General features: G+C 38.0%; 1 protein-coding gene across 1 annotated transcript in view; it reads left to right on the top strand.

Moving 5' to 3' along the window:
• ANO4 (anoctamin 4) overlaps nt 1-24,090 on the top strand; it is a 158,990-nt gene that overhangs the window by 65,156 nt on the left and 69,744 nt on the right. The window contains exon 4 of the mRNA XM_062492530.1: nt 3,108-3,266. Within this exon, the coding sequence (XP_062348514.1) occupies nt 3,108-3,266 (159 nt within the window). The remainder of the gene's footprint in view (nt 1-3,107; nt 3,267-24,090) is intronic.

The following is a 24,090-nucleotide window of genomic DNA, read 5'->3' as shown; positions in this document are numbered from 1 at the left end:
TATGTGAGTCATATCTGAATGCTGATGGTTCCCAGCTGAGCACCTGAGAATATAAAAACTACTTTATTCTTTGGAAAACAAGTCCAAATTATACAACACGTATCACAATACAGTCATGAAGATAGACACAAATGCTAAGCTTCTTGTTAGAGTGGAGTCTTCAGTGTTCTACTTTCTTATAGAATCCTTTTTCAGATGAAATAATGGAGGTTTGACATATGTGACTACACCACTTTTTCACCAAAAAAGAGCAGTCAGACCTAGTGCTATGTATTTTTTTTCTTCCTCAGTTTAGGAAAACTGAATTTTGATATGATAAAGGAGGTAAGGGAGATGTAATATCTGGAGGAAGGTAGGACAAACTTCTGTCTGGAATAGGCATAAGGCTGTAATAGTTGGATGATGCAGAAGTGCTGCAGCTGGCACTGCTGAGCCAGCCCTGATGGTCTCTGTATCATGCTAGATCCCCAAGAGTTCTTGCAAGTCCAGACTCAGCCCATAAAGCTGCCTTAGAACCTGTAACAGAGGGCCAGAGGAAGCTTTCCTTCCCAGAGGCCATAAGAGTCTAATAGGGTTTACCAGTCTGAATTTGACATACAGTGTTCCTAGAATAGAAAGGGCTTTCAAACACACATAAGGGTGTCCAAGCTGCCTTTCTGAGTGAAAAGTTACAATACTGTAGTTGTAGTTGGTAGTGTTTCACAAGTCCAAGAGGAGTAATTGTCCCAGGCAATCTTATTTGTAGTGGAAGAAGTCAAATACCTTGGCTAAATCTCATAGATACTCTTTAATATAAGAGTTCTGCGTTCACTGATGAGTCATGGCAGGGCAAACCAATTTTCTTCAGGGAAAGATGAAACATAGGAAAGGGCAAATGAATTTTTCCTGGGGAGTCACTACTGCATGAAGAGAAGGGCACATTCCTTAAGGCACTCTCAGGATAGGTCTGAGTTCAGATGAGGAGTGCACATTTGAAGTGGATCCATCAATTGCCCCTACCCATGATTTCTTTGCAGTCCAGAGCAGTGTTGGGTTTTAAACCTGTAGTCCTTATGAATGTAAATCCACTGAGTCTTTTGGACCAGACTACAGTGGGCCCAAGGTGAGCCCTTAAGCCTACATAGCATACATAGATCCTCAGCATGGATTGTTTTGCTCCACAGCTCCTTTCCTTCTGTGCCAAAAATACAGCTTGACTCTGACTACTGAACAGGAGGCTTGCCAGGAGGGTTAGAAATCACAATGGGACCACCAAGCTGACCCACAGCCTCTCCATCTACACCCTTCCTTTATTTAAATATCCTTAAATACCCTTTGGGCTGTTGGGGCTCTTTTTATGTCTTCTCGACATAAAGAGATTTTTAATGGAAAAAAAATAAAGTGTGCCTCCTGAGCTGTTTTCACATTTAATGTTCTATGAAAAATGCTTCTCATTTCTTGATAATATCATTTATCAGCATGATATGCAGTACAGATATAAAACGTTTGCTACTGTTTTTCCTTAGAGATTAAATCTCTTTTCTTGTCTTCTTTTTGGGCTCTAAGAACTGATCCATAAAGTCTGCCCTAAGTTACGTCAGAAGTTAGGCATTGAAATGAAAGAATGTTAGAAAAATTCCCTTCTTCATGTAGTGAATTGGATGTACAAAGGGAATGGGGTATTTGGGATGCTTTCATTTCCATTTAATCAAAATGCCTGCTGAGAATCAGAAAGATAGCTTACACTAAACTCTTTGAATTGGAAAATTGTTTTGGGAGGATTTTCCTGTAAAAATATTTTTTTCTATTACAATGTCCACTTTTTGATTTAAATTCAGAAGTCATTTTCTTATGGAGAAAGTATTTTGAAAATTCCCTCCTTCCCCCAGATGTGAAAGGCAAAATATTCTTTTTTTTTTTTTCAAAGACTTGATTGCATATTATGGGGCAGGGTTATTTTTGGCAGGAATAGCAGAGCGAGTTTTGGAAAAACAGAGGCAAATTATCTTAACCTTCCCTTCACCTTAGAGTTGGACTGATCTTGAGGTTCCTGAAGGTCCTTGTCCTTCATATAGCTCAGAGGGAGTGCTGTTTGTTCCCACATATCCTTCACAGTGTACATCTCCTGTATGAAACACTCCAACCATTGCCAACTACCATGCAATTCAAACTTGTCTGGAAGTGAAAACTCAAACCCTGGGCAGGACTTGTATAATGTAGAAGTAGTGTTACATTGTGAGGAGGATCTGTAGAGAATTTCATCTCATGACTCACTGGAAAAAGACCAGTAGTTTGTCTTCTATATCTCAGGAGAGTGACCTCTTCGACCTCTCAGTGAAATCAAGTTGTGTTTTTCTGTCAGACCAAACATTTTAACAGGCTTTTTGTTTTGTTTTGTTGGGGTGGTTTTTTTGTTTGTTTGTTTGTTTGCTTTTGTTTTTGTTTTGGTTTTTTGGGCTTTTTTCAAGAAAAGAGACAGTATTTATTGCTTGTATTGTTTTTGTGTGCTGCTACACCTAACACCAGGAATTCTTTCCAAATAAATCCATCCTTGGCTATTCCTTAAGCAAAGAATATTCTGTATTTAGTTTGTTGAGGTTGGTACAGAACTTTCATATTGCTGTCTGCGTCCTATGGGGCAAAGTAATGAAAATCTCTGTGCCAGGTTTTAGTATTTCTCACTACAGTAAATGTTAATGATAAAGTTAATGTTTACTCTTTTCACATATACAAAGACATTCAGCCATATTAAGTTCTTAATTCTAAATTTACACTTCATAAACACTATTCTCTGCTCTATTTTATAAGAAATTATTCCTAACCTTATGGAGGGTGGTGGGGGAGGGAGATTCTCTTGTGTTTTCCATTCTCTCCTACCCCATCCCCATATGTCCAAGCATTTTCCTAAGACCTCCTGGTGGCCCTTAAGATCCCCTTAAGCAGGGAAGTCTGTGCTCCTCTCAGATGAAGTCAGAAGCACTGCGTGTGAAGAATCTAAAACTTGAACAGCTTCTTGTGATTCCTTATCTTTCCTGCTGAGTATTACTGAAAACTGATAACGCAGACAGCAATGTAGCAATTATCAAGGCAAATTAGCATTACTGAATTGTTTGATTTTCTCTTCGCAGGAAGTACCTGACAAGAACAAAACCAATGGACTATATTTCAGAGATGGGAAATGTCGGATTGACTACATCCTTGTGTATAGAAAATCTAATCCACAGACAGAGAAGAGGGAAGTATTTGAGAGAAATATCAGAGCAGAAGGACTTCAAATGGAAAAAGAAGTAAGAGTTCTTCCTTTAAAAACCTCCCATGTTGAAGCTATATAGAATCTGGGGGTATGTTTTGTTTACTCTGAAACTCTTTCACTCTGTTGTAGCAGTAGAAAAATGCTTTTAAGCATGCCTAAATATAGGCCAGAGCAGTGCAAAAGTGTAGCCTAAAGGAAAATCAGACACAGGGATTAAAGGCCAAAACAGTTCATTACAGTCATCTTTTTCAACCTTATGCACAAGTAGGCCACCGAGTTTCATCCAGTGTGCTGTGCAATACAAAAAAACCCCGAGTGTTGGGTTCGAATGGCCTTAATTGTACTGAGTGCAATCCATATTTCTACATATACCTACGCTTTCTTCTAGCTGTGTGCTCCACTACTTGCTGAGGTTCCTGGTATGCTTTCCAGAGGCCTAAATAGATCCCTGCCTTTCTTTATCTGTCATCTTAGGCGTAGTGACTTGAGAAATATTTTAGTAGTTTGAAATCAGCTTAAAGTTTCTCCTTCTGTCTTAACCCTAAGCATTGAAATAATTGGACAGTACATATGAATCATTCATATCTTTGTTATTTCCAACATAATGTCTTAAATCAATAGATCTTTTATGGACAAGACTGTAGTAATTAATGCAAAATGTCTAAAAGGTATTGATATGTTAGGTAGCAGAAGCAAGGTTTGAAGAAATCATATCTCTTTTGCCAAGCCTATGATCTTCTTTAAACTTTGATAATGTGCTTAAGCAGGGCTTAAACCTCACTTCCATCCAGAACAGGTATTGCTGAGTGTTTACTTTTATTTGTGCCTGGTGAACCCACGCTCATGATAATATGCATTGTCATACTGCCACTGAGGTAAACACAAGAGGAATTTTCAGCATACAGGCTTTGATCAATTATGTAGGTGTTACACATTATCTCCCTTTCTTTCACTGAATTCTTGGTACATGTGTATGTATTCTGTCCCTGCACTTGAAGTGCACACTTCTTTGGAGAACTCTGGGGAGGAAAAAAAGGAAACCTTTACAGAAAAATGAGAACGTTTCTTTTCTTCAAATGTTTTTGATTGTACATGGCTACTTGTGTATGTAAGTGTGTTAAGAGCATTTCACTGGTTACACCAAAAGTTACCCTAAACTAGTCCTTCAAACAAGCTGGAAGTCATCCTCTTCAGTGTTGCAGTAATTGATAGATGCCTTCAATGCCAGAGATTGTTCATTATTACTTTTCCTGTATACATGCAACTGCCAAGAGCAGCATCCAAGAACACGAGAGTGTTCTTGCAGCTATTCACCTTCACATCCTAGAACTGTGCCCTGCTTCCACCAAGAGAGATGCTGACAAAGTCTCTGAAATTTGGGCAGTGTGGAGAATCCTAGAATCCTCCCTATTATTACATATGTCCAATGGTTTCAAATAATTTTTTCCTACTTTTTGGCTTTTGCAGATTTATTACTGTGCTAAGGTCAGAAGTGAAAGCTATGAAATCACTTTGTATTTTAAGTACTATGAAAGTTATTGCAACATTCTGCACTGAAAACTTTTTCAAATTGATGATTTAAGTGCTTATTGTAGAGGGGTTTTTTTGGGCTTTCAAGACCATTCATTTGGACTTTGCTGCCTAGGCTGCATGAATGATCTGCCAATTTGATTATTCAGTTCAGTTTCTATTTTGCTAGCGACATGCAGTTTTATTTCTTACTATTCTCATTTGCCCTTGGTGTGACTTCTTGCCAGCATCAGTAATTGTATATTTTCTAAACTCAGGATGATCAAAATAAGGTTGAACTACATGACTCGGGCTAGTGTTTTTAAAATCTATGGTAGCAATTTTTTTTAACATATGACTCTGACCTAAAATTAAACCCTAGCATGTACATTTTATGATCACATTAGTTTCTAAATTTAATTATAATCCTGAAGGAAATATGTACATTCTTAGTACACTCCCTCCCTCATGCCCAGAGATTAAGAACGATGCTGCATAACACTTAGCTTTAAACTGAGTGATCACCTGGTGTCTAGATTACTTCTCATTATTTTTGCTTCTCCTTTTTTTCAGACTACACATAATTTTGAGTGTTAATTCTGAAAAATGTCAGCTGCAGGGTTTTTTCCAAGATGTTCACGTTCAATATACTGCTTCCACTGAGAAAAGTCTGCTCCCAGATGAAACAAGAAAGCTGTCTGTGGCTTTGGCCACAGAACATATCCAGAGGCAATAGGTAGTCACTGTTGGAGTGAAAGAAACTTCTTACCTTCCGTGAATTTTGTGTGGTTGTTGGTTCATTCTCTCTTGACCACTGGCTGCTCATAGTTTGGCATTTCTCCCTGTCACTTTAATGTGAAACCATTGAAAACTTAGAGAGTTATCCACACTGCAATTTCAAACCCATATGTCTCACTGCAGGGAGAGAGCAATGCACTGCATGGCTCGCTGACAAGTGCAGCACAGTGAAATTCCCAGGAAGCAGTGAATGCAGGGAGCAGAGTGTTCACTTAGCAGCACGAAATGAGAAAGTGAATCTGAAATGAATTCACAACAGTTGAGAAAATTTCAGGCACAATGTCAGAATCATGTAGCTAAGAAAGGTCTGAACAGTTACTTGTTTCTGATGCTAGGAAAAGGTGATAATGTTTTGCAGATATTCCCCAATGAATTCACACTCACAGTCTTCAGCTGTACCACACCACTCTGCCTTGGAAGCTCTGACAGATTTGGTGCTCAGTATATAGAGTAATAAATAATGAGGGGATCCCAGACTGAAGAACATTAATTAAAATAATGAAAATTTTAACAAAAAAAATTAAAATAATGAAATAATAGAGAAAATAGCGATAAAACATTTTTAAAGAGAAAAAAAACCCCTTAAAAACAGTAAAAATCAAATTAAATAGTAAAGATTTTAAATTGAAAACAACGCTCTAAGAGTGAATGCTAATTGAGTGGTACAGCACAAGTAATTTTATGATGCTTCCCCCCACTTCTCTGTGTGTATTGGCTCTGGATAGGATGAGTGTGTTGACCCTGTCACAGACAGACACTTCCAGACCACATCCAGCATGCAGAGATGCTCAGATAAGGTAATGAACAATGTAGGTCACTCCTGGAAAAGAGACAGTATTTTCTTTTCAGCAATGTGTAAAATTTCCTTTGTTGATATATCCTCTTTTCCAATGTCTCACAAGTGAGATAAGGAAGTATGATATCCTGGCTCTGGGATCCTTGATGACCCTGCTGCTCTCATTTATCAATACTCTTTGAAAAAAACTTATGTGTGGGGAAAATGGAGAGGACAGTCTCCAAGTGGAGCATGTTTTTATGGGAGATGAGGTACCAGTCACACTGTAAGTTTGTAGGCACTGATACCATCTGCAAATATCACATGAGACTCATCCCTTCCAGGGCTGGTGGGCAAAAGGTTAACAGTGTGCTGCTGTCCACATTCTGATGGTACATTTCAAATTTATCTAAATACGAGATAAACCTGAGATTTAGATCAACCCACTGACATGCAGAAGAGAATTACTTGCGACCACTTTTATGTGAAGAGAAAATGTAGATAGTGTCTGTCATTCCAAATTAAATCTTCATCCCTGTGGCCCAGCAGTTTCTGGAAAACCTGTCTTTTGAAGAGAGAATGAAGAGTCAGAATTACTTTGAGCACATGATATTTTTTTCACAACAATAAATATTTATAAACTTAATCTCTTGGCCAAAATCTAGAGCAGTACCCTTTTCCCAAATTATTCCTGCAGCATGAATTACTGTTTACCTGTCCTAAATGACTGGGTAGAACTAAATTGCTGTCAAGAGTATCTATGCAGTTCTGGTGCACAAGTACAGTATGATAAAAACCTTTCAGTAAGATACTTTAAACTATACTATGACAATAGATCATGCACAGAAGTAGCCAGCATGCAGCAGCTAACTTGTACTCCTCAGTCACGCGCAAACTTTTTAAGCTGCACTGTAAATTAATGCAAATGCAGGATTGAGGTAGGAAATTTATGCTGGATGAACGAACATAGACCACACTTGCTTTTGTAATTTGTACAAGAGAAAAAAAAGAATGCTCTCTTGCGTTTAACTAAAAAACAATGTATCCAAAATGAATCTGATGTTGGGCTAGGATCTGATCATCAGCCCTAGGAACAGACATTTAGTTTAAACTTGGCATTATTGTTTTTAGTTTTTCTGGTTCTTATGACTAACTAAACTAAGCCATCCAGAATACTTCTACTATTAAATGTACTTGATACATTATGCTTCACAGTTTTTAATTTATAAGTTGATTTCATGCACTTTACTTGAAGAAGCAACTGATAAACAAGTAGAAAGTGAGTGATAGAAATGTAGTAAATGGGAACTAACTACATAAATCATGAAAATAGTATTCAGGCCTTTTATTTTATATAGTGTTTTTATATTTATGGTAACTAAAGTCTCTGTATAAAAGCTATTAATTACTTTAAACTGATAGCATTCCTTACTGCCCTGGAAAGCAGATCACCTCACAGCTACTGCATGCAGAATGTTCTTCAGAAACTAGCTTCAGATATTTTACAAGTAAAAGCCAATCCCTTTCGATTTCTACCAGCACACTGATCTTTGCATCTCCCTGATAGAAAGGGGTCAGTGTAGTGCTGGTCCAGTTTTCAAAAGAATCCAGTTGTGTGGGTTTTTGCGTTACATGCCTGATTTAAAATTTAAACTTTGACACCATTAAGTGTCAAGCTGTCATCAGGGCACCTCTAATTGCATTCGTTCTCTGCCTCAAGCAGCAGCTGACATTTCTGTTGCAACATCTGGCAGCAAAAACACAGCTGGTGTATACAATAGGCAATAGGAATATATTACAGGTGTTCTCTGGGGAAAACCCAAAAGGACAAGGAAGAAAACTACAGTATAAGCTTCAGTTGTGTTGTATGAACAAATATCTACTAGTGGGTATACTCTGAGTCTTAAGTTATGTTGACATGACCCTAGAAGTTACCTTTTAATATCTTTTTCAGTAATTGATGAAATATAATTACAGAATAATAGTATTTCATGACTTTTCAAGTTTGCAAGCACATGTAAATAGGTTCCTGAAGAGCTAGTAATAATTGTGTAAAGCAGTTTCTTTAAATCTGGCTGTAACTTTGTGCTAATGGGGCAGGACATAAGCTAGAAACATGTATCCAGTAAGATACTTATATTTAGCAGCAAGTTGGAGTCTGCCTTCAAGATGATGAATGTTGAGGGAAATTACAGATGACAGAAAGAGCACGCCGAGTATCTCTGTGACTTTCAGCACATCCCTGAGTGTAAAGGAAAATAGACTTATGACCATGTCAAAGTGAGGTAAAACTTAGAAATAAAGACTGAAACTTCTGAGCACTAAGTGTGGTCATAAAGTTATGAAGTTAAAAAGATATTGTAATCAGCAGCTATTGCTTCTGAACTTAATCAAATACTATCATATTTCTGGAAAAAAAAATACATCTACTCCTTTTTGTTGTAGTTGTTGTTGTTATTGTTAGTACTGCAGAGCAAGAACAGTTTTAAGAGGCTGATCTGCTTTTTCCTTGTTTGTGCGTCATCACTGCAATTGTTCGTGAGATTCCTGTTACATAAATGTTTTTTTCTGATTGTGATTCATAGGTAGGAAAGAATTAAACTGACTTCCAGACCCCAAGTGGCGCTTGCAGATCTGAGTTAGAAAAGGTGTTTTATAAGCATAGCTTACATAATTTGGTTCTCTGAGCAGCGCACAATAAAATCTCAGCGCCTTTATAGTTGATTCCAAGTTTTTTTTCACTTATGATTCAGTTTATCCAGTTATTGAAAGAACAATAACTTTTCTGTAGTTTATTGTTCCCATAGATGTTAATTTAATCAACCAGGTGTAGAGTTTAAACCAGAGTGCTTAGTCTATGGTCAACTGACTTTTTACAACTTGCCAGGAGACTTTGTGTGGTAGGCAGGAGCAAGCTGCAGGTCAGCTGGAGAATCTTTTCCTGGCTGCTAGTTTTCATTTGGTGCTCATACCCTTTCTGTGTCATGTTGAGCTTACTCTGCACACATCAAAAGCACCCATCCACTAGGGAAAATGGTGGTCATGTAAAGCTTCCAGCACTGAAATGATATCAGCTGTCCTCTGAGCTTTTTGTCACAGAGGAAGATAGGTATGAGCATGCCTATGTGAGATATACACTAGGAAGCACTGGGAAAATGAGAGTGGTGATTATCGCTGCTGTGCATGCATGGTAGGTCAAGCAACATGCAGGATGTCACCTATGGCTAACAGGTTTCCTTCAGGCCAGACTGGCATTTGGACAAAACTAGGCTTTCTTGATCTTGAGAAGAGGAGACCTTGTATTGGGTTTGCATGGCCAGGTTTTGGTGGTAAGTGGGACTGCAGGGATGGGTTCTGTGAGAAGCTGTTAGAAGTTTCCCTCTCATCTATCAGAGCCAGTGCCACACATCTCTGAGATGAGCCTGATGTTGGTCAAGACTGAGCCCATCAACAACAGTGGTAGCAACTCTGTGATAAAGGATTTAAAAAGAGGAAAAAACCTGCTGCAGAACAGCAGCCAAAAGAGAGGAATGAGAATATGTGAGAGGAACAACCCTGCAGACACCAAGGTCAATGAAGAAGGAAGGGGAGGAGGTGCTCTAGCTGCTGGAGCTGAGATTCCCCTGCAGCCCATGGTATAAACTGTGGTGAGGCAGCTGTGCCCCTGCAGCCCATGAAGGTCCACAGGAGAGCAGATATCCACCTGTAACCTGTGGAGAACACCACACTGCAGCAGGTGGATGCCCTGTGAGCCTGTGGGAAGCCCACACTGGAGCAGGCTCCTGGAAGGACATGTGGTCTCCTGGAGAGAAGAGCCCATGCTGGAGCATATTTGTTGGTGGGACTTGTGACCCCGTGCAAGAGACTCAGAGTCGAACCATCTGTTCCTGACAGACTGCATCCCATGAAAGAGACTCATGCTGGAGACGTTTGTGAAGAACTGCAGCTTATGGGAAGAACCCAAGTTCGAAAAGTTAGTGGAGCACTGTCTCCTGTGGAAGGGACCCCAGACTGGGTCAAGGGAAGAGTGTGAAGAGTCCTCCTCCTGAGGAGGAAGGAGTAGCAGAGACAACATGTAAAGAATTGACTGCAGTTCCCATTCCCTGTCCCTACATACCACTGGGTAGGAGGAGGTAGAGAAAAGATGGAGTTAAGCTGAGCCTGGAAAGAGGGAAGAGCTGGAGGAAGGTGCTATAAGGTTTGGTTTTATTTCTCATTGTCCTATTCTAATTTGATTGATAATAAATTTAAATAATTTCTCCATGTTGAGTCTGTTTGGCCCATGATGATGACAACTGGGTGATTTCTCTTTGTCCTTATCTAGATCTGTGAGCTTCCTCTTCTATTTTCTCCTCTATCCTGATGGAAAAGGGGGTGATGGAGTGCCTTTAGTGGGTACCTGGCAGGCAGCCAGGGTCAACCCACCACAGGTGTAGTTCAGTGTTATTTCACTATTGTAACCAGTAACAAAAATTCCATGGCTTTCATGGACTTTAGTAAGTTGTTTCTGTCTCTCACTTTTCTGATCCTATTATTCAATATGCAAATATCTACAGCTAATGAACTTACGCTAGAAATTATGCAGCCTGTAGGCTCTGTATTTTCATGAGCAGCATAACTTACTATTATTAGCAGGTGCAGTTTGTTATTTAATGTTTTAAGCACTGCATCTGGTTGCATCCACAAATCATGGACAGGGACATCAACAGGACAAACTGTGCCTGTGAAAAGGGAATGAGACTGAAATGCAAACCTTACCACAAGCATTATAAATGAAAGTGCTTCCAGCTATTTAATTTGAAATATTGGGTTGTTCGTTTCATCTCAATTCAGCCATAGCAGGTGGAAATCAGACTGGTCTTATTATCTCATGCACAGAGTAAAAGGAGTTAGTCTTTTGAGCAGTGTTTTACAGACAAATGTGTTGGTACAAGCAGAATAATATCCTTTCCCAGGGAGTGTTCTGTTTCCAGCTGCCTGAAATTCTGAGGGAGAACTTTTAGATATCAGATGCTATGTCTACTGTACTGCACAAGGGCAATTTAGAAGAAAAATTTGAGGAGATAAATGAAAGTCTGGATAGACAGGGTCTGAATTCAAATTTCAGAATCCAGTTCTTCAAGGTAAATTTCTTGACTATCTAAGGGAGCCCATAAATAAATACATTTCTGAGTTGGCAGGTGCCAGCCTTTAACAGGGCATTGTAACACTAGTAGACTAAGCAAATGTTGCTGCAAACTTGATCCATTAAAAAAAAAGGCATTTTCAAGGAATGGGGAGGTAATGCAGAAAATGCATAGATAACTGAACAGGAATTTAAGACCCTGACATACTTCTTTTAGGAACAGGTAAAATTTCTTGTCAAAGAATTTACTGTCAACAAAATCCACCAATCAGAATGTCAAAAATCTTTTGAAGAAAAGAAATCAGACAGGCAATAGATTAAGAAAAAATGTTGATGGTTATGTATGAGATGTCCCCTGTGTGTCAAAACTTCCCTTTTCCCTTACAATAACTGCTCTTAAACTGCAGTTATTTTTGAGGTGTTGTTTCACCTGGCAGCAGCATCAGGAATAAGCATAATGCACAAGGTTACAATCACTTAGTGCACAGTGAGAGATTTCATTGCCCAAAGGTGACATGACTGGTCTGCTTCAACACTCCCTTATAGTAATGGCTTAATAAGCAAAAAAGCTAAAGTTGTCTCCAGGGAACAGAAAGACAGAGTATATAGAAACCCAGCAGCAGCCTTTGTGTTCCCATTTTATGTTAATGACTTTGGTGTTGAACTTGTTTTGAGAAGATAGCACAGTGTTTGCATCATTGTGCATCTGAAATAAATGGTAATGATTGGTCTTGGGAACATTTACATCTTTCTCTAAAATCTGAGGTGGTGTGGGGCTGCCCCCTGAAAGTAGTGCCAAGAGGGAAGCCTGAACCTGGATGGGACAGTTCCCTTTCTCACTGCTCTGGGCAAAAGGACTCCAGTCCCTCTCATTTTCTGATTTTCTTTGTTGTACAGGGTTAAGTCAGTGATGGAGCAAGTGGAGCATGGGTGCTCTGTGCCTTGGATTAACTGTATTTCAGTTGTGACAACAGAACAAAACAGAAGTAATCAATTACATCAGGGCAAAACTTTCTTGAAAAAGACCTTTCTTTTTATGGGTCTCTGGGCCCAAAGGAAATGCAGAATTTTCCACTGTATATTTACATATCTGTTTCTTGATGCTTGAATGGTAATGAAGTGGTGTTGTAAATGAAGTTTTCAAAAGCCTGACCTGAGGGAAAAATGCTTCTGAGATAGCCACAGTAACTAAAACTTCTATCAGCCAATTAGTCATTTCTTTCTGTTTAAAGTCTTATCTGGTTAACAAAACTCTCTTCTGTGCACAAATTATCTTGTATTTTGTTATCTGAAACCTCTTGAAAGATTCTGTGTAAGTACATTTTAGACAAAACAATACAAAAAACTTTTTGTTTCCTCTTGGAGGTCTTCTTTTTAGGTACAGTTTATTTTTGTTAATAGACTCCAATAGACCATTCCATTTATAACAAGATTGACTCCCCTTTCTTAAAATATAAGAATTTAGTGCTTACTTCTTTTGTCTAAAAGCCATCTCTTAGACCTTCCTAAACTTCAAATTTTTTCATAAACAGTAAAGCCTCCACAGTGAAAATGTAGATAGGAGAAGAACAAAATGGAGACATACATCTGGAAACCATGACTCTATACTTGATCTTGAAATATGCAAAATTCATGTTCTTATCCTCAAGAAATTTGTCTTTTCATATTTAGACTTCTGCATCTTTTTGTGCCTTATAAGTTGGTAAACTATTCCGTGACCTCATTTTCTGGAGAATCTGGAGAAGCTCCAGAGTGCTGGTGGGAAGGCATGTCTGAAGGTCAACTTCGTGAAGCAGAGCTCTCACCAGTGCTAGATCAGGATGGCCATGGTTTTTTTTTTTTTTTCTGTAGAATTCTATAGATCTTCTATAGAAGGCCCTTCATCACCAGAGCTCTTGAAGTTGTACTGTGAGTGCTATTGCTATTGGAAACTGTGACTTTCTGATACAAGATTGGATTAAACAAATGTCCTGAAACAGCAGTTGAGAGGATAGAAGCTGTGATTTTTAGAACATTCCAGGTCAATGTTCTTATGCAAATTTATGAATTTTATCATTAGCTTCAGAAATTCACAGGAGAGAAGAATTCAAGTAATGAAATACAGGAAGTACTGACCAAATTCAAAATGTCTTTTAAAGCACAGAGGACACCGACAGGAGGCTTTTTTATTTAAAAGTCTGCATTTCTCTGTGTCTTCTCAGAAGAATGAATAGGGTGGGATGGGAGAAATGTCTGGCAGCTAAGGCCCTTTAAAATGCTCTGTATCAAATGCTGCTGCCGTGATGTGTCCCAGACAGCTGAGCAGTGCACTAGAGGCACACATGAAGACATGGTTATAGGAAGAAATGTGTCTCTGCTACTGCAGAAGTTGATGTGTGTGGTGAGGAAGGTAACAGGAGTCCAGGGAAAATAAGGTGGTTGTACTGCAGAGTCCCAACAGGAAAAAAAAGAAACCATATTGACTGTAGCCACTGACAATGTACATAATCTGACTAGGTTGGGACAAGCCCTTAATATGCATCAGTTCACCTCGTTCTGAGGAAAATACAAGAAATTAATTATACCTTGAAGGTGCCTGCTCTTCTCCACTGCAGACATCTAAACTTAGTTGCCCTGAATCACACCTGTGGTGTCTGCTCCTTGGGACAAAGCCTTCAGGGAACATTTCAGGATCAGTGGTCTTAGAGACATGATAGTGCCAGTGTTTTGATACAAATGTAGTGACCTGCCAGCATCCAGCAGGGGAAACTGGGTCAGATGCCTGTCACACACCATATGTATGAACTGCTCAAGACAAGCCTTTGTTTGCCCTCTGTCCAGGTGTTAGCCATAGGTTTATATTAATAGATCTGTGGATTGCAAGGTCATCCCCAGTACTGGTGTAATGTAAAGTATACAACTAGCAGAATTGCATGACAACTGAAAATTTCCATTCTAAAACCCCCAAGGTACAGAATAGAATAATGTTTCTGCAGTTTTTCCATTATTTGACGTTTTTTGTTCTTTGATGTTTTGGCTGGGAATTAATGGCTGCTTGCCAGGCCTATTTATATTTCCATCTTGGGCTGGTTTTTTTGTCTGTCTTACGAAATGAAAGACAATTCTTGTCTCCTACTAATGTATTATTCCAGCTAAAAGGCACAACATGAAAATTATTTGGGAAAGAATGAGCGCATTAGAGTTTTGAGAGTGAAGAATTTAGAATGATGGTAAGAAAGCATAAGAGGACACTAGAATCAAAATGTGGAGGCATATCTACATTAAATTATGGCAGATATGTAAGAAAAGCTCCCTTCTCATTATATAGCTCCCACTATAAAAATGTGATTGTAAAATCTCTTTGGAAGTACAACACATGCCCTTAACATCTTGAAACAATTGTTTTGTATTTATGGAGAACATCTTAACAGAATGCAGCAAAGGAGAAAGGCAAGGAATTAATAACCACTAGTATAGATTAGACTCAGCAAAGACTTTTAGTTAAGGAAAGAGAAACATTTTGAATTTGTGAAAATATTTCGTTTAAACAGATTCAGTATTAAATTGCTGATATTAAAATGCTGTGCTAGTTGTTAGAAAGGCTATCTTTACAAAAGAGAAAACAGATATAATCCAGTGGAATACCAAAACATGCTGTTTTGTATGGACAGTTTTTTAAACTAAATCGAAGTGAAAATATTCACATGTTTCCTGACAAATTTTTAGAAACCTTGTCCAATTTCCTCCGTTTTCATAATTTTTTTTCAGTTTGGTGTTGCAGCAAAATGGTTTTCTCTTTTAAATGGCATCACAGCTGATGACTGGAATGTTCATACAGGATTAACCATGCCTTGCTAGCAAAGCTTTTAGATGCTATCTTCTTAATTAATTTCATAGATTACTTGTAGGGCACAAAGGATATTTTCCATTAGACAACATGCCATGTAAAGAAAACCTCATTTCTAAACTCATGACTAGATTCATGATGCAGAAATGATCTATCAGAGGCTTTTTCAATCAGTGTCTCTGGGCCAGCATTTTAATTCATGTGACTACAGAAAGGTGAAATTAGATCAACATCCTGGGATGTAGTCTGGGCCACAATTTGGTTCAGGTCTCATCAGGATGTACATGAACATGAACAGATTACTTGCACTTACATTCCTTATCCTGTGTTCAGATATTATCACAGTCAGTTCCTAAAATTCCTAAAAATAAAAAGGGAATGTGAATATGTGTCAGGTTTTCTTGAACATCTAGAGTTTGTATTTTCTAAACAGTGCATATGTACCTCGGTAATCACCTGACAGACCTTGTAACTTACAGCAAAGAGCACTGTCAGCAAACTATTACCAATATCCAAAAGCACTGATCTTTTTCATTGTGTTACTCTTGAGTTCCCAGCCTCTTGTAGATTGAGTTGTTTTAAGTGTATGCCTCTAACAAAGGGGAGTTTTGTTTCTGGTGCCTTTAACAGCTAAATTTTGACCTTGAAGCCTATAAAAACCGAAGATCTCAGAAAACAATTTAAAGTAAAATAATAACATTCCACAGTAAGTACACCGGTACTGTTGAAACTCTGAAGAATATTGGATGTATTTGAAGAAACTTATGCTTTTAATACCACTTTTGCCTGAGTCCTCTGTGATTTTTATCAAATAGCTTTTTAATTATTTTAGTATGGTGGAAGCAAAATACGCGTGTATGGATGTGGACAAAGAGTTTAAGAACCATTTCTGCCTTCTTGACAGGGTTTATTACAGTAATATACACATGAGAGCATAAATACAGGGCTCCTCTTTTTATCCCAGGCTAAGCACTCTCAGCCACTCATATATTCCTTACAGCCTGACATGCCAAGTCCTAGAAATTCTTGTGTGGTGTTAGCATCTGACCTAAAACTCCTTTGCTACAATTTAATCCAGTTATTTCTTACTTGATTGAGAAGAAAAATGGAGTTCATTCCCTTCCTATTCATAACTATTTGTTACTTATTTTCAAAATGTTACTGTAGTCTCTGCTTAGCATTTTCTTTGGTGTTTTGAATTCCATCTGTGTTTTGAACAATCTTTTTCCCCCAGCTCAAGTTTCCCAAAACTCTTCATCATTCTTATTATTCTGCTCTGATCTTCCTTTAATTAATACATCTATTTCTTACTCAGGCTGTACTTTACCCCCTGCTAAATAGCTATACAAAATAAAGGACTAGGGAATTTGAGTTCTGTATGCTCTTAATTTGATTTTGTTTTTTGTTTTTTTTTGTTTGTTTTTTTTTTTTTGTTTTAATCTTCATGCACCTTACCTTAGTCTGGCTTCTGTTGCTGGCTTCTCTTCTTGATTCTAACAGTGATATTTTATGTGTTCATCTTTTTTCTGTATTTAACTCTCAGCCACCTCTCTATCTTCTGTGCTACAAGAATGTGTTTGTCAGACATTAGAGTGTAACATGAGAAGCCATTTACCTAAGCACAGACCACAGCTTCCCCCTCCCCCATTTTCCTTTGCTCTTCATTATGCATTAAAAATATTCATGATAGGTAAGTGAATCACTTTAAGCACTTGGTGACATTTCCAGCATTAGATTTTCTATTTTCTTGTCAGTGTTGCTGCTGCTGCACTTTATACCAATGATGTACGGTGGTGATGATTGCTCAGTTGTTACCCAGAGCTCTCTCCTTATTGGTATTTTGATATCTTCCTCTTAACCTTTCATGTTTAAAAGCGGAGATGGCATCTGTATTATATGAGCTCTTCTATAACTTAAAATCTGCCAGAAAAACAATATTTTTAAGCTTTCAGTTTTCTCCCATTTTGTGCTTAAATACCATCCGGACAAAGCAAGAATCCCCACATCCTTGTTCCCTTGGTAGTTTGGGAAATTTAATATATGTGTATTTCATACAATGTTCCTCTAGTTCAAAAGTTAAGCTGACTTCCAGTTACTTTTTCAAGCTGAAGTTTTTAAAAAATAGAGATCTCTAATTTGTTGTGCTCCAGAGGCTGCCATTGGCAGAGATGTGACATTGGATGGAGCTGCCTCCATGGTACACCACACATAGCCAGAGCGAGGGGCAGGATTAGCTGCCTTCTGGGGTGGTGAGAGGAACCTGGTAAGAGAAATGTGACTTTGATTGATTAGGAGATAAGCAAGCAAGATGCAGATTGGATTCTGGAGGAGGAAACACATACGCCACTGAGAGAAGTATTTGTCAGTTGTGTTTCTGGATGTATGCGTGGAAGATACAGAAAGATGGAGGGGGAGTGCCTTTAAAATATTGTGCTGCAGAAATTAGTTAATTTTCGTAATTTTGTAATCTTTCCTTTTTGGAAGAGCAATACGGCAATTGTGGACTGTGGGGCAATAACATTCTTTTAGAAAAGAAATTCACCAGCTGTGCTACTGTGATGATTACATTTCAGTTCAAAGCTTTCAGCCCCTAGTACCAAGAACTAGGAGAGGTATGTGCCATCCAATTTTCATACCATTTCTTCCCTAACCAATTCACCACTCTTCTCTGACATTCAAAGAGGTTGTGCATGATGGTGTATGTGTGCTTGTACAGCACAAGTAATTATAGTGACTCTGCACAGTTGAATCAAATGATGCAAAGCACATTTCTATACTACATTTCTTGGGCACGCTGGATGTTATATTTTAAATATTTGACAGGAACAACAGCCTGCAGTGTATGTGCAATTATAATACCCTAAGAGGTATTTTGTCGAGATAGTGTTCTGCAATTTGCAAAATTTTCCCTGCCGTCTAGTGATGTAAAAATAATGGAATTTCCCTCCAATTTTAAAATGCCTTTTATAGTATTCATTGGGTCCAAAATGCTGCTTTTTTAAGAAAATTCATTTCAAAAAATGATTCTTAACTATAGAGCCTTTGATGTATGAACCATACTGATTTATTTCCAAAATTATCTAGTGGAATTATAATTTTCCTGTCAGAAAATCTTTGTAATAGAAGCAAATATCTGTAATAGTGTGTCTATCTATAAAGACCTTGAAAAACTGGGATTATTAAGTGAAGTGAGGTCTTAATTTTATTTCCATGTTACATTTTTACACTTCCCTGTAGAAGAGAATGAAATGCTTATTGCTGTTCCAGAGGTACAGTAGATGAAAATTTCAATTGTACTCCAAAATTTTTCACTGAATAGTACAATATAGCTAAAAACTCATAACTTCTGTTTCAGTTTTGGACTGCGAATTCTCTGCTGCAGCTCTGAGAGGCACAACCCTTATAAAAAATAGGCAAAATATTTTAAAAAAATAGAAATATTTATCAGTCAATAGATAAGACATTTGTACTTTCATGAGCTGAGCAAGCTGCCTTTCGTAAGCTGGGGGCTTCTTAAAGACAATAATATTTTTTTATCTCTAGAGAAGGACAGTACTGTCTATTAAGCAAAGAATCTTCATTACAGGAGTCTCCACGGTACCATGGCACAAGTGAATTTGGAAAGAGGGATTCTTTGCCAGTATGTGTTATTTGTGGTCTTCATTTCACAGCACCATAGGGATCTCAAAATCCAAAATTTTTTGCAAACAATTTCAGGATTAGTACCACCACTTTGCAATATATGCAGTCAGATCAAAACTAATGTTATCTCCTATTATTGTGATGCTGTCTTTCAAGAAAAAGAGGACTTGTTTGTTTTCTGCAACTCCTCTCATTAAATCTTCATGGCAGAGCACCAAACTGGGAGAGAAAATCCTCTCTGTACTCTATTACATTTATCTGAACCATAAAGATACTGAGCTCCATCTGGTGCTACTCTGCTCTTCTGTGTCATACAGGAGGTGTTTTCATCCAGTACTTTATGTCAGTAGGTACACTGGGAATAGCAATAATTGATCAATCAATAGCAGAGTTCATGTTTAGGTGTCTGCCTTGACAAGTCATTGTGCCATGTATGGGCATGGCTTTATCACAATAAATCAGAATAGTCCAAAGCAAATTCATAATTTGCCCTTGTTGTACCTCGACCTTGTTTCATTTACCATTTGTCTAACAAATGAGGGGATTTGTACACAGATGCACAAAGGACCCAGAGCTTTGCCTTCTTAGTTTAGAGACATTATGTATTTCAGTTTTATCTTGTCTCCAGTCAGATTCTAATTACTCTATCTTTGCTTAAGAAAGTGGGTTTTTTTCTTGTTTCTGATGCGTGGGTTCTCAACACCAAATGATCTAGTTACATTCAGAGGTCAAATTACTTTGAACTTAGCTGAGCAGACAGAAATTTCTACTCTGCACTAAACCATGAGATTTCTTTTTATGATCAACATGAAACTGTGGCTTGCTGAAGACAACATATTAAGATGGATTTGCCTTCATCTCTTGGGGTTTTTTTTGTTTTTTTTTTTTTTTTTTGTGGGAAGTTTCATACAGTCTTTCATAATCCCATGGTTTGGGATTTAAAAGAAAGTAAATCTATCTAATTATTTTACCCTGAATTGTGAACTGAATAGTGGTAATCAAGCCTGTTCTCACCGTCACATTTTGCTTTGGAAAGAACTTCCCTTTCGTGTAGTAATGGTGGAGTATCTGAAGAGATGGCTGCTCTACCAAATGCTTTGGCATATTTACAAGACAACTTTCTTTGTAAAATTTTGTTTGCATCCTTTAGTGTATCAGATCTCTTGGGTACCTTAGTAAGACTACAGAATGCAGATGCTCAGAAATTCACTCTTTCTGTCTTACTAAAGAAATATAACAACTGCATAACAGTTTGCATAAAGGGGAAGAAGAAAGAAAAAATGGCTTGCCCATGTTTCTGCCTTTAAATGAGGAAGACAGGAAAGTTTTGCAGCAATGATTGGAAAAATGTGAAATGAATTATTAGAAGATGGCTTCTTAAACTCTTTCTAATTCTAATAATCCTTGCAGTAAGATAAGTAAGGCACAGAAACCTGAGACAGTCAAGTGAACAAGCATTTGAGTCACCCAGACTAGCAAAGTTTATGGGTAGCTGCAACTGGTAGAGGTGTGAGTGATTCACATTGTTCACATGCATCTTTCCCCTTCATTTAACTGGGTCTTGGTCTTTCTTTGGTGCTTTCTCTTCCCTGGAAAATGGGAAGCTGCATTAAGTCAGAGAAGGAGCAGTCAGAGTGCACTTCTGTGACTCTCCTGCAGAGTAGAGGCACATATGTCTCTGCACAGCCAGGAATGCTGCAGAAACCCACCCAGGTGCTGCCAGTCGAGGTAGTTGTTCTGGTCATGCCAGCACCTGAGATAAAAATCTGCCCTAACAAGCCTATGTATCACCCCACTTCTTCCCCTACAGCACGGGCTAACACCTCTGCCTGCAATTCCTCGTGCAGTGGCTGTGTAGTTGGCTTGAAGAACGTGGGGCTTGGGTCATGTGGACTGAATTGACAGTGACCTTAAGAGTAGTCTCTTCCTCAGCTGTGCTCTTGTTGAGCTGGTGCATGTCTCCCTTTAGAAAGAATTCTGAGTTGCTCCATCAAATACAGAGGTGTATGTACATCAAATATATCGGTGTACGTATTTCCAGGGCAGTTTACTGCATCCTGGAAAGTGTGGGTGCTGAAAAGACTTTGGAGACTGGTCTGATAGTCTTACATGTATTTCTTGTCTGCCTTGATTGTACGAGCTGAGAAACAAGGCTCTGAAGAGGGAGTTGAACATCCAAAGAGCTTCACACTACTGGAGCATGGGCAGGTGCCCAGAACCTGGGCTGCTGCCAACGCTTCTGCATCCACGTGGAGGTTCAGCTGTGACCTTTCTGTCCAGAGACACTCTGGTGCCCAGAAAGGCTGCAAGATCTGCATCCACAGAGGTATTCAAAATGCCACAAACCACTCTGGTTGTCCCTGCTTAGAGCAGGAGATTTGACTAGATGGCCTATATTATTCTATGATGCAATAAGCAGCTTATTGAGTTTTGTCTAGGTTATTTGTATGAAAAAGCTGTCATAAACCTGCCTGCATTTTTTGTGTGTTTGATCAATTATCATGTTTGTGAAATTAACTGTTGGACAAAAAATTAAATTGCCTTTTTCTTTACCAAAGCAATGTTTTTCCAATAAGCCTCTAAAAGCAAATATGAATATTTAATGGACAATTCATTAAATGTAAGTATTTTCCACTTGAAAAAAATATTAATGAGAAATAAATCCATATCTGAAAAACATCAGCTTTATGTTTTACTCTTGGGATAAATCACAAAGGAAGCTGCCTTATAAAATGTAGTTCAATTGTGTGATGTATTTTTAATGGCCTGTGATGTCAAAAGTAAAATAATGTAGTGAAGAGACCTTTATTTGGCCCATAGAACAGTCAGAAAGGTTTGATGATGTCAGCTATCGCAGTATAAAATGTTAACTTTTTTGATCTGAAATTTGAGCCCATAACAGACGTTTCATGTAAAGAGACAATGACAAATAGTGTTTTCATAAGTAAAAATGAATGATTCTGCCCAGAGATTTTCGCTATCTGTATTTTTAAATCTGCAAATAATGATTTCACAAGTTTATAGCAATTTTCCAGTCCAGAGGAATTAGAAGATATTTGCCAGATAAAATCTGTATTAGTTATTTTGTCACAGAGATCTTACCCAGATGGGTCTAACCAGTATTCATTCAGTATTTACTGATGGAATTATCAAGAAATGTTTTATCATTACCTCACAGTCATACTAACCTTTCCATTAAGATGGTCATGCTGCAGGTATTTATAATTCTTTTCTGTCAGAAGTGCAGTCCAAGTCAGAGGAAGTTTGCACAGTTGATTTACTACATCTAAGTTACCTTGTGAGATCCATTCTGTGGATTTAGATTGCATTTGTCAGAATTAAACTCTTCCTTCTGATGTAGTTTCTTATCGTAAAGGAATTTGTATTTCTCTACTGCAGATTGTGAGCTCATCATTGCACAGTAAATTTCAACAGAAAGATAGTATTTGCATTTTACTTCTATTCAAGTAACCTACCCTGTTCTTGAGGCTGTCCTCCCACCCACATATTTTTGTTTACATAGGAGGACATTGCAAGCATTTCCCCTTGTTCTGTTCCAGAACTGAGATCCTGTCAAATGCAGCCAGAAATTGGGCACTGTAACAATGACACCTGCTCTGAGCTGGATTAGATGACATTGCCTGAATGCTGGCAGGAAGCAGCCACCTGCCTGCATTGCTAACTCCACTGGAGCAGAACCTCTGCAAGTACTTTGCAAAATAAAAACAAAGCTTTACTTCATCATCACATGTTGTCATGAGATTTCACATAAAAATCATTCTAAATTGTAATCATATGCCACTGACTTCTTACAACAAATTATTCTGTGTTTCATATGCCGGTGTCCTCAGGTCAAAATTGCTTTTATCAATGGCTTCCTATTTTTTTCATATTTTTTGCATATTTTTTATTCTTATTTTCAGCCTTACCTACAGTTTCTTGCCAGTCAAAGGCTTCTTAATGTCCTAATTAAAATGCAAACTATATATTCCTCTTTTCCACTAAACTTATGCTTTGACTAAAAGTACATGTGTGTAAGATATTGGCACTGTTATTCATTAGTTCCTCAGAAGCATGGACCCGAATGCTAATGTTTGTGAGGATGCAGTATTTTCCCTGAAACTGGATGTACATTGACAGTATCTAAATAATTGCCCTGTGGTAATGTATGCACTAGAAAAGCATTGGCAGAATATACCTTCTGTTTTTCCAGCTCTGTGGAATTACCCACTTGAATTTACATTTACTTCGGTTTTGCAGAGGAAGAACAGTTTAATCAACTAAACTTTGCTGGGGTTTGTTTTTCCACTTAATTCGCTCCACATGGCAAATCAATCTGTGCTGTTAAGCAAGTCTCAAAAACAGTGGAACATGTAGAAGTTGCTACTTACTACTCTGCACTCAGACATCATAAATAGCTAGGTTACAAAGAGAATTTTTACTGGAGGAAGTATATTGATTTTTGTCTCCTTTTCTGTTTTCCCCTGCATTATGGTGTTATCAGAAATTAGCTAGATTTGCTAAAATGTGAAGAACTGCTCCTGTTCTGGCTTTCTAACTTACCTTGTAAGATCTTCCTAAAGTAGGAGACATTAACTCTGGTTGTTGAATCTGTTTCAAAGTCTTACTTATCTCATTTTGCTCTTATGAGGAGGGCTTTTAAAGGCGAAGAGAGACTCAGCCTTGAGAAATCTTCTCTTGATGATAGGGAAAACACCTTAATGGTAAATCCTGACTTATTTTTTTCACCCCATTGTTTTACATACATGAATGAAAACTTGTCTAGTAGCCTCAAGGCAAATAAACAATGGCACCATTCAATTGGAGATGCTGTAATTTTATCCTTCTTCAAGGTTATAGGCTGTGAATAGGTTTTCTCAACTTTGTTAACTTTCAGACTCAAGAAATACTTATATCAAGGTGAGTACCTACAGCTGCTTTTGTCTTAAAATGACTTGACAATATTATTGATAGTGAATTAAAATTAGCTAGGCCGAGGAGAATATACAAGGGGGTATTTGACAAAAGATAACTGACCTTTAGCTTTGACCCTGGAAGGCAGCCTGAAAACAGAGCAAAATACAGGCTTTTTGAGACACATTCCATGTCAGTCTAACTCAACTTCTATTCAGACTAGCAATGATAAGTTCAGAATGAGCAGAGTCAGGACAATAGCAAATACA

Source organism: Cinclus cinclus, chromosome 4 (genome assembly GCF_963662255.1).
Source record: "Cinclus cinclus chromosome 4, bCinCin1.1, whole genome shotgun sequence".
Classification (NCBI taxonomy): Eukaryota; Metazoa; Chordata; class Aves; order Passeriformes; family Cinclidae; genus Cinclus; species Cinclus cinclus.
This window is presented reverse-complemented; position numbering and strand designations above follow the sequence as displayed.